General features: G+C 37.3%; 2 protein-coding genes across 4 annotated transcripts; one reads left to right on the plus strand and one right to left on the minus strand.

Moving 5' to 3' along the window:
* Window positions 1-51: 51 nt before the first annotated feature.
* Window positions 52-3,873, plus strand: LOC103973502 (bet1-like SNARE 1-1). 3 transcript variants are annotated; one of them, XM_065192418.1, is made up of 7 exons: window positions 52-198; window positions 684-750; window positions 1,404-1,551; window positions 3,212-3,268; window positions 3,368-3,427; window positions 3,511-3,596; window positions 3,763-3,873. In XM_065192418.1, the coding sequence occupies exons 2-7, from the start codon at window positions 737-739 to the stop codon at window positions 3,848-3,850; spliced, it is 453 nt and encodes a 150-aa protein (XP_065048490.1). In that variant the 5' UTR covers window positions 52-198; window positions 684-736; the 3' UTR covers window positions 3,851-3,873. The 3 variants fall into 3 exon arrangements, with proteins under 3 accessions (XP_065048490.1, XP_018676987.2, XP_065048491.1); XM_018821442.2 differs by lacking the exon at window positions 52-198 and adding an exon at window positions 203-337; XM_065192419.1 differs by lacking the exons at window positions 52-198; window positions 3,212-3,268 and adding an exon at window positions 203-337.
* Window positions 3,874-5,065: 1,192 nt separating this feature from the next.
* LOC103973503 (probable E3 ubiquitin-protein ligase RHB1A) lies at window positions 5,066-10,702 on the minus strand. The gene is made up of 5 exons (XM_009388080.3): window positions 10,562-10,702; window positions 8,863-9,002; window positions 7,061-7,451; window positions 5,900-6,009; window positions 5,066-5,486 (listed from the first exon to the last, which is right to left on the minus strand). Exons 2-5 carry the CDS (start codon window positions 8,923-8,925, stop codon window positions 5,433-5,435), a joined length of 618 nt encoding a protein of 205 aa, XP_009386355.1. The 5' UTR covers window positions 8,926-9,002; window positions 10,562-10,702; the 3' UTR covers window positions 5,066-5,432.
* Window positions 10,703-11,681: the final 979 nt, after the last annotated feature.

The following is an 11,681-nucleotide window of genomic DNA, read 5'->3' on the forward strand; positions in this document are numbered from 1 at the left end:
TATATATATATGCCGATTAATTTGGCGTTAGTCGAACGCATTCCAATCGCGTAATCTACATCCATCGGACTTTGAGATTCCCGCAATTACCATATGAACGGTGATATTACCTTCGTTCTGCGCCTCCCTTCCATCGCGCTTCAAGTTCGCCCGGACACTCATCGGAAGCATCAAGACGCTCGCTCGACCCCATCAACGGTGAGATTTCCGTACCTGTCTGCCGTGCGCGTGCAAATAAAGTGCATCATTAAAACCGTGGAAAGAAAATAAGATGTCCCTCTTGGTCGATCTCCCCCGATCGAAAAAACCCGACGACAAGTTTGGCCACGCGATCGGAGTAAACTTGTTTTCTTGCTCCCTGTTCATCTCATGTCGATGAGTCAGTTGATCGATATGTCTTTCAATCGATCTATATGCCTAGGGTTTCCGATGCTTGTTAATCGATCCGAAGCTTCAATATCGCCCTTCTTGCATTCTTGAGTTTAATTTCCTCAAATTGCTGAGACACACGAGAAAGGTTCATCAGTATTTGATCGCGCTCTTCAGATTGTTTTTGAAGATTGTTTTCTTGGGTTTGGTTTTACGTGCGAAGTTTATGGCCTTCTTCAAACGTTTAGGTGTTTTGAATATTTTTGTGCAACTGCGCTGAAACCCTAACAATGAAATTGTTGATTTCGACACAGAAAAGATTCTTTAGGAAAGGCAGAGGATTTTTTTTCCTGAAGTTAGTGCACCCATGAACTCAAGAAGGTTAGTTCTGATCTTTCTCTTACTCTGGAAATGGTTGGCATGATAATTTACTGTAAAATCACTACAACTTAGATCTTATTTTGCTATGCTTTGCTTCTTTTGTGTGTGTGTGGGTGTTTACGTGTCCGCGTCCGTGTGTGTGCGCATGTTAAGAGTGTGAAGCCTTTTAAAGCTAGTGACTAGAAGACTAAGCTATGAAATAAGCCAGAAGTAGAGAGATTATCCGAGCAAGAAGACTAAGCTATGAAATAAGCCAGAAGTAGAGAGATTATCCGAGCATAATCTCGTGTCTTACATATTCACGTATTTGTAGGAGTTGTGGGAGAAGGGCAATGTTGTTGCCCCCATGGAACCTTAGTAAAAGAGAAACTAGAACCCTCATAGTGTAACAAATTGCTTAACTTACATTATAATCATAGTATTAGGATACCACTTTTGCACATTTCAAAGGTGAGAATTACAAATTTGGAAACTTTTTTTTTATATATATGGTGATTAGTTCATGATCTTGCATTCTATTTTCAAGAAATAAGCAATGTTTTGAACCAATAGCACTCCTGTTTGATTGGACTAGGTGCATTTAGATACAAAAGTAGCAAAATCTTCTGTGCATGATGTTATTTGTGGTTATTGTGACTTTCGACTGATTGCAGGGATTATCACAGCAACAGAACTGCTCTTTTTGATAGCATTGAAGAAGGTGGGGTTCGAGCTTCAGCATACTCATCTCATGAAATTGATGAGCATGACAATGATCTTGCTATGGAAGGGCTGCAAGATAGAGTCAACATTCTGAAGAGAGTAAGTGTAAATGAGTAATTGACTGCAATTTTTCACTTTTTTTGGTTCTTTTTTTATAATATTTGATGAGTAAATGGTAAGTTTTTCTGCACATTCCATGCATGCAAGAAGTTTGAAAATGGGAGAAACATGGGAGAGAGATCTCTATCATATTTTTTTCCTAATCTCTTTACCACAACCAAGTTAAAATGGATGGTCCTAATGTAATCTGGGCATAGGCTGTGTCTAGTCTCTCACCCATTGAAGAGTATATATGGGTAGACACATTATAATTTTGAAGGAAGACTTTGAGATACCATAAATAACAAAGATGTCATGGATTTGAATGCAGATATATTGATAAATCCGAGGTAGTTCTGAAAAATCAATTGATTGATATATGTGATCTGTTGCTAATAACCAGGAATTAAGCATTTTTACTTATCTTGGCTTAGATTCACTATGTGCAAATTGTTGGCTTGGAATATCAATCGAGTTGTGACACTCGTTTACGACATTTGATTGCCAAGTTTTGTTTTCAGGAGAGATGTTTGATTGTCAAACCTAAGTTTGTTAATATGTGTTTCCCATGACATAAGATTATGGTTTTAAGCAAACTTGATTACAGGCCACAGAATTTTCTAGATGAGTTAATTTTTTTCCTGAATGAAACTGGTGTGATTATTGAGAATCTTCATTCTTCAGTGCTATGGCAATTAGCTAAATGGATGACCTGTACAAGGGCACCATAAAATTTCTCTTTATTTTTGGAAGTTCTTAGAATTTTAATTGCCTAACCTCAGAGTAAATGTATTTTGTTATTTCTTCATGCCTTCAGACACTAAAAGAAATTCCTGAATTAATTAACTTTGAATGACAAAAACGTGACAGAAACTGTGCCTTGCAATTAAAAAGATCAGTTATCGGATGACTTCACCAAATATAGACATCTCAAGCATATCTTTTACAAGTTTTGTGTTATATTCTATACTCAATATCAGAAATGCATTCCAATAAAATTTTAAACCAGCCTAGAGAACCTTGGAATTTCTTTTTCCTGTTCATGATGTGAAAATTGAGTCTGTGTACCTTTTCGACACGGGCACAAGTGCAATGGCTTGCACAGGTCTCTGTGCGTAAGTGCCTGAGCGCACACTCTTCCTGTCTGATGGTTTCCTTTTTTGTCTTTCTTCTCTGATTTATGTATATTTAACCTATCAAGGCTGAAGAGAGTTTCGTGGTAATAACAGTGCCAAAATTTTGAGAGTAAATATTAACTAGCAATTTAGTTGCATCATGCAAATTGGATATATTCCTAATCATGAAATTGATATCTTCACGTCTCATACCAGTTAGGCATCTGTTCAGTTAAGAATTATAAGAATTGTAAAACCTGTAAGATGCAAAAGCTCCATCTTTGGATGGTCAATAGAGTTTTTTATTCTGATCTGAGGGATCATCCTTTCCCTTTTCATATTCCTCGTAGTTCATGCGACTCATGCCCTTTGGCACCACAAAAAGTTTCACCTTCACTTGGTCCACCATATCAGAGTTCCTACCCCTATGGGGTTTGAGCTTCGTTCTTCTCTGCATGTGTTGTTCAAGTTCACTGGATCGTCATCTCTTGATGCCTGGACCAAGTATACTACAAAACTTGCAATATCAGTCAATCTTTTTACAGTTGACAGGTGACATACATGGTGAGGTTGAGAGTCACAATCGAATGCTTGATCGTATGGTACGTAGTTTACATGTTTGTGGTCATGTACCGATCCACCAATGCCTTGGTTGTTTGGTCATGGTCAGTGTACATGAGCATTGCTCTGTTTGATATCAGGGCAATGATATGGATTCATCAAGGGGCATCCTGTCTGGAACAATGGATCGCTTCAAGATGGTAAATAGTTTGAAGCTCATAGTTACTGCGACCCCCTTATATCTGGACCGCTGAACATATTGAGCCTTCTTTTCGTATTTTAGGTTTTTGAGACGAAGTCGAGTCGTAGAATGGCTACCCTGGTGGCATCTTTTGTGGCCCTCTTCTTGCTCGTTTATTTCTTGACCAAGTAAGCAAGCGTGTTAGATTGTAAGTAAGCAAGCGTGTTAGATTGTACTTTCAAGATCGGGTGGTGGTGATATGTCATTATGCTTGCAATGACTGTAATTGTAATAACTGTGTGTGCTCCTCCTATATTGTCAATGTTAACAAGTGAAGTTGCTGTTATTGTATAGATGGGTGGCACCTGAGTTGAGCGGTCAGTTGCTACCAGTCGGTCTCTTAAACTTGGTCATCCAGCAGTGGTGCTTTAATAAACCATAAGAAATGGTAAGGTGTCGATTATAGCTGTGGGGATGATGAGTTATTTTCTATTATATGGATATGGCACAGGGATGAATAATAAAGGACGACCTCTCGTCTCGTCCTCGTATTATTCGTTCTCGTCTCATTCAATCAATATTTGGGCCTGCATGCCTGATCCACAATTGAATTTTGATTAAATTAATTATGATATATTTGATTCAAATGAATTTGATAAAATAATATTAACTTGTTATTTATTCATAAATTTTGATATTATCAATTAATTTTGATAATAATTTTTTATTTTTAAAAAATAATAAAATTAATCATAAAAATATAAATAATTCATGGAGTTTTTTTTTGGCTCGATGGTTCTCTGACCCATCCAAATAAATAGGGAAAGAGATGGAGAGAAAAATGAGAGCGACGATAGGGCATGAGATGGAGAGGGAGGTGAGGGATGACATGCTGTCACCGAAAGACTCGAATCAAACCTTGGAGAAGCAGGAGAGATTGTTAACTAGGGGGAAGGAGACGGTGAATTGAAAGCGACATAATAAAATAATAATAATAATAATAATAATAATAATAATAATAGTATTCGAAGTTAGAAATAGATGTTTAGTAAACAGACCCAGAAAAGAAAGATGACACGTACGTAGGTATATATATATATATATATGTATGTATGTAAAAGCAACTGCAATTTTCTTCACATGAATCCAAACATCATCAACAATCCCTCAACAATGCCAATCTCTGGTGACTTGCCTTGTAGCAGACTTCTATAGACCATCAACAATGCATTGTTGGAGGACACTTTCTAAGTACCAAATATCGTAAAAGAATAAGAAAACAGAATTCAGAAATATAAATCCAGTCTCCACTTGATCGATCACTATCACCACTGAAAATTCTCTACAAGTTTAACGCATACACTGCCAGTCAAAACGATCTTGGGTAGTTGAAGTATCACCACTGAAAAGCCTCTATCATTCCGGCTGCACGCTCTATTCTCACCTGAATCCCCTATGTTAGCATTAGGCACAAGAACAAATTGATTGAGTTTGTCGAAATCTAGTCACCATTTCAGGAGTTGCATAAAACTTACAACGGAAGACTAGTCTCATTTGGAAAAACAATATGGCATTACCCAAAACATATGGGAAAGAAATGGAAGATTATGCATCTTTAGTTGGATGACCTGAAGCACTATCATTCAAACCCAACACAACAGCAAACAAATAATCACCTACTCATATTTAAAAGCTATACAACAGAACAGACAAAGCAATCAAAGCGAACGATAATGAAGACTGACAAAATACAGAAGGAACCCATAGGCACACACCTTTACCTGCTGAAGTGACAACTAGGAAATACATGGGAGAACAACAAAGGATATACATGATAGCAATTTATAACAGATACTACGATCTCTTGCTTTTTTTCTTTTCTCCTGTTGTTTTGCCACAATAGGCAATTCAAAAGAATTTGATCTATGACGTGCAAACTTTCACCCAAAACCTTCAAGTTGCTTTTAGAATAGAAGGGAAGCCTGCATTCATCTGGACTGAAGCCGACTCTGTACGGTTGACCACTAAAAACCATTTTCAGGAGACGACATGCTGTATGTGGTGTCGATCATCATTATCTGCAGAATAGAAAAATATATTTTCTGCACTGTAAGAAATAGACTAGAAAAATCAGAATCTACAATTCTTTCTCCAACTTTTACTGTGTCTCGACGTCAATTTTGAGAACCTGAGCATATATCAAAGAATTTGACATGCACTTGGTGGTGATTTCTCGATTAGCAAACTCTAGATTCCTTGAATTCTAGAAAGGGTGAACAGAACCAACTGTGAGATGCTTAAACAATATAGCAGAAGAGATTTTTATCCAAGATTTTTAAGATCATTATGCGTATAATTCGTGTCTTATATGAAAATGTAAATGCTAATTGCCAATACTACAGAGAAGTAAATGAAACCCTACTTGTGATGAATGTAAAAGAATAAAATAAAATATAACGTTAAGCAGTAATGAGTTGCTTCATATTCATACTTGATTACAGATGGCACAAGTATCACTTCTCTCCATCCATTCAAGAATGCAAGACAGATGAAAATGGTGTTCACACTTTGTCATAATTCGAGGGTTCTCTGTGTCATAATCTGTCAAATAGGGGAGAGAAAAATTCATCAGACTATCAATTCTAAGAAAAACACAAACTCAATGCTCATTGGATCAATTCAGCATAGTCAGATCTTAACCCTTCGTGCTAATGACAAGTCACACATAAGAATCCAAACTAACTTGCTATAGTCAGACAACAATAACAAGAAACTGTAATGTCCCAACTATATAGTTGGGGTCAGGCACATGAATCTTTGTCATCCTTAAGCTCTTTAATGTGAAAATCAACTTACTCCAATGCAAAAAGTATCTTATTGGATGTCTCCAAGGAGAACGTTAAAATGATCAAACCTGACCACAGTGGCTTAATTAATTATCCAAAAAAAAATCTTAATGTTAATTTATTCTTGTGAAGAAAAGAATGACACAGAAAATTCTTCAATTATAACACATCAAAGCCTTCTCAGTTAAGTGAAAAGCCACAGTAGCAAGCACATGCAACTTTCATGTTTTAAATGTAATTGCTGACAAATGTTCTCACAATAATCTACAATTGAGAAAAACTTATATATCAACCTGTTCAGCAAAGAAATACATAACAATATTCCAAATTATTTGTAATCCAAGAAATGCTGGCCAAATATTCAGAAGAAAATGGACATGTGTCCAGGGCATAAAATCCATAATATAGTCACCATGTATAATTTCCTGTCATGTAAGAACATTACTAAAGAGAGACAGCATGAGCTTCTGTCAATGAATTTGTTTTTCAATAATGTAGCTTCCATGATGCAGTTAACAAGGATTGCCAGCAAGTCAGTACAACCATCATACAGTTACAAAAGATGGATAATCACTATTATTATTCTATGGAGAAAAATGGTTCTTAAGTTTCGAAAGATAACAAGGATTGCTAAAAAATAAGTATGATCATGATGTCATTATATCAGATGTATAAACACTATTACTATTTAGGGAGAGAAATAGTTCCTAAAAACAGAGAAAAATTTATAGTTCTAATATCATGAGACACTATCAAAAAACCCTAGAGCAGGAAGAAATCGTTCTCCACAAACAAAATAGGACTACCTTCGAGACAAATGGGGCAAGCGTCCTCCTCATCTGTAGTTGAGGTAACAGGCTTACTTATCTCATCTTCAGTAGTCTTAGGAGAATTATGCTCGCTCTGAGCTTTATTCTTGCAGTCTGAAGTTTCAAACCTATCATTAGTTTCTCCTGTTGGCCCAGAATTGTCTAGCTGCATAGGATCAGTTTTGGTGGCACAACAGTCAACATCTCTGCGCAAAGTTTGTGTGCTTGCCAAACCCACATCATAGGGCAAGGGTGCAGGAGGTGCTTGGTAAGTATCTGGAGTAGATGTGTCCAGATTAGTGTCAACAAGCAGTCCTGAAGAGACTGCAGACAATGCACCATGACTGGCTGATGACAGAGGTTCATGCTCCTCCAAGTCTTGAGGGCACTGCAAAAGGTACATAAATTAAATTACCAAGCTTCTGATCCTGATACTGAGTTTTGTGTGCATAAATTAAATGGGTTGTTAGATTATCTCCTTAATGAGTAACAATGTTCACATACTTGCCCAATTTAGAGGAACATGCAACAAAAAGACATGGTCTCATGAAGCAAAAAAGAATTCAAGAAACTAATCAAAAGGCTCCATTTCAATACAACCAAGGAAATAAGTTTACTGCACAATTATAATAGATCAAACAATACAACAAAAAAGAAGATGTATTTATCATTATGTGGGCAAAGGCTCCCCAAAAACAACCAGACAAAACAGAAAAGAAAGAAACCAAGAAAGTTAGGCTGAGAGCTGCTGAACTGGATGTAACTTGGATCAAGTCAAATGTTTTGATCGAGTCTAGTTAGGATTTGATCTGAGTTGTATCTAGTCAGATTGTCTATATTACTATCAAAAAATTGTCATATCCAATTTTTCATTGAGGAACTATACCTTTTCCTTAGTTTACAAAATCATCTTAAGATAAGACGGTATAATGTTAGGTTCACAACAGCCTATACTTATGATTTTGAGCAGTATTATAGTTTAAAAAACTACTAGCAGAGTGCTACTTAAGCATATTGCACATTGGCTTCATCGGTAGAAGTGTGTTTGATATTCAATAACAGAACACACTCATAATTTAAATCTTCTAAAATCCATGCCAATATCTGCATATGTACCTTACATTAATAAATAGGTTTCATATGGTCATTCAATCACCCAAATTCTATATGTTATCATGATGAAAGCATTTTGAGTACGTGGATACAAATTTTATCCACAAACCCATCTCCAATCACTTCTAATTTTCAGGTGCGACTATAGTTTCCACAATAGGCATAATGTGGTAGTTGGTACTGTCTTGTTTAAAATCAAGATTGTCAAACTGCTATATTTTTTAGGCCATAACATTCAGACTAAGCAAAACACACCATTGAATAATTGGCAAAGCAGCTGCTTCTCAAGTAACATCAACCTGAAACAGGTGCATATTATCTTAAATGACACAAATATCTACTTGTATACAACAGTTTGGCCTACAACAACAAGATGCCACAATGTCACAGCTATTTGCGTAAATTATATAGATATGTTACCATCAGTAAGCTTAGTACAAGACAATAGCTCTATACAATTACTTGAGCTATAGAACTTTAAAAATCGATAGATCACTACATCTAAGGTGTTGCACTAGCTCCACAATGCTGCTTCTGCTACATGTCCATTTGCTACCAACATGAACCACCTCTCTTTTCTTTGCAAAGTAAATGCAACATTTCTTAAATGGCGTATGCAATGCACATATTTAGTATTCAGTGTCAATAGTAACAAAAAAAACACATCAGAAGAAATGGCTACGCACATAGGAATAAGCTGGTGCTCTATCTAACTCAGCCCTTGATGAACAGCAACAGCAACCACCCATTACCTATTTATTTGTTTAAGTCAAAAGTGCAATCTGACTTGGAAGTTACAGGATATTCATACATTATTTCCCGTGATCTGCCATATGAGATACCAAGAGTGTTAGTGCTTGCCAAAACATACACATGAATGAATAAATCTCAATTGCACCATAAGATAAAACTGAAAAGGATTCTGCAAATAAGTTAAAGCATAGCCATCCATCGTTAAAGGCAAACACATAGAATTTGATTTGGATAATGAGAAACTCTATTTTATGGATTATAAATGTTAATGTATTTGTAATTTACTTAATCTGGAGCCTTCTAGCCAGTGTCCAACAGAAGTGAAACTTAACACAAAATTCACGTAATGTGATGTCAACTCAACCACATAAGCAGTAAATTTCAGATCCACTAATAACCAATGTAAAAAAGGCATTCAAACTTCCCACCTATGGTTCTTCCACTGACTGAATATATTTAACAACACTTAGACTAACCAACGGTCATCGATTCTTTTCAAACCACAATACAAGTTCCATTTATCATCCACAACATAACTCAAAATTAGCATCATGATGAGGAGGTAAGAATTCCTTGATTTACCGATCAGTTGTGCATCAAAGAGGTGAAACCCAACGCTCTTGTGCTAACTAAGAGGAAATCTGGAATACAAATATCTGGTTACAATAAAAAAACTACTAGACACATCTCAAGGCAAAGTCAAATTAAAGATTGATTATAAATTCACTCTTCATCGAGAAAATTGGACTCTTTTTACAACAAGTAACATGCAAGGATAACCAAGCACCAGCCTCCAGTGAAGTCACCCTCATCGGACTACCATTTTTTTGTTTTTTTTGGGACAAAGGATAAATATCGAAGGTAGGATTCGAGCTCAGAACCTTGTGATAAATTATCAAGGTCATTACCAGCTAAGCTAGCTGACACCTTCAAATTTTTAAATATGTCAGATAAGTTTCAAACTCCCAACCTTTGGTAAGATGGTCTGGTACATCATTACCAGACCAATATTTAAGGTGTTGGACAACCCAAATTTATGATGTAAGGATAAAGAGCCAGCCATCCAGATAAATTCTGGATCGAAGGTCAGTGTACAATCCACCATGGCGTTCAGAGTTTGATAGAACTGCTCCAACATACCTTAAACAAAGAGTACATGAAAGAGAATAAAGGATCGCGAATCTAGCTAATGGGTCTAAATTTGTCTAAGAGGACAGCATCTATCAGTTCGTGAACTCGGAGAGATACACGCGTGTGATAGCCCAACAGGATTTATACTCCCCCTATCACCTGAGTTCGATAACTGCACGATACACCAAAAGGACCTCCATTGAGAGGAAATCAGAAGTCCCAAACACGAGCTCTGCTACCCTCGGTAGAACTCATGGGCAATAAAGGCGAACGGAGGGATCTAGCACTCGCCACAAGGCTCAAAACAAGACAGACGAGCGAATCATCCCGGCCAGCAGAACGATCAGATGTCAAGCCCCCATCACTCATCCAAACCAATCAAGAGCACATCCACACACATAATTAGGCGCGAGAAACCGACCGAATTCGACGAACTACCGGTTGCCGCAGCTCGGCGAGAAGGGCGAGGGGTGATGAGCAAGGAAAATTCGAGGGTTTTACCGTGTGATGTAGCGGAATTGCAAACCCTAGACGTTGGCAGCGACGGCAAGGGTTTCTCGAGCCATCGGTCGGACCGAGGGGCGGTCTTCGTCGGCCTTTTCCTTTTCTTCCTCTTCCTCTTCCTCCGCCAAATTCGAGCAAAATGTGGAGACCCATATATATATATATATATATATATATATATATATATATATATATATATATATATATATATACATACACGGAACAGAGAGAATAAGAGCGAGCGAAGGATTCCATCCGTAAAATTACACGTTTGAATCACCTGTCTTTTGTTTGGTTAAAGAGATGAGCGGTCCGTTGGTCCCACAGCGGAGATGGGGTATCGAGGTATTATCGGTATAACGAAAACGTAACGCAGAAAGAGATTCCATCAATTTCATAAAATGAAGAGGCCTTTTATTCTACCGGGCGTGGGTTCACCGAACCGGCGTCGCTGCGATGTGATCGAAGGGGGCGACGGAGAGCGAGTGGGATCCACAGGTGAGGCCGCCGTTTGGTCCAATCACCGGGCAGGTTTCTGAGTCGAAGATGGGTAAGAGATACAACTGCTTCTTTTTGCTTTGTTCGGCGGAAAGCGTGGGCCGCGTGGCGGCCGGCGCCATGCTCCCGACCTGAGTGGGCGCCAAGACCGCGGACGACTTCGCTCACCTACTCACTTATTGGGTAGCAAAGTGGGCCCCTTTATTGACTCCCCAATGTCTGTGTAATAAGCAATCGCGGGTAAAGGTTGGTCGACAGAAATTAGTACGTAAGCCTTTTTCCTACGCATATAAATATAAATATAAATATAAATATATTTATTTATTTATGATATGAAACGAATTTTCCTGAAAAGACCTCTTTTTGAGCCGGTCATTTTCTAGACTTGCATTTGTTGTGTCAATTTTTTTCTTTTAGTATCCTAGAAAGAAAGAAAGATGCACATCTTTCTTTTTGATAAAATAGTTGCACCTCTTTCCTAGAAAGATGACGGATTTAATTTTAAAAATATATCAAATTAGGATATTAAAAAAAATACATCAAATGAGAAATCTAAAAAAGAAGTATCATCGAAAAAACAAAAAACTCAAAAAGAATGATTCTCACATAAATCCGTCCA

The sequence above is a fragment of the Musa acuminata genome, chromosome BXJ1-7 (assembly GCF_036884655.1).
Source record: "Musa acuminata AAA Group cultivar baxijiao chromosome BXJ1-7, Cavendish_Baxijiao_AAA, whole genome shotgun sequence".
NCBI classification, from domain to species: Eukaryota; Viridiplantae; Streptophyta; class Magnoliopsida; order Zingiberales; family Musaceae; genus Musa; species Musa acuminata.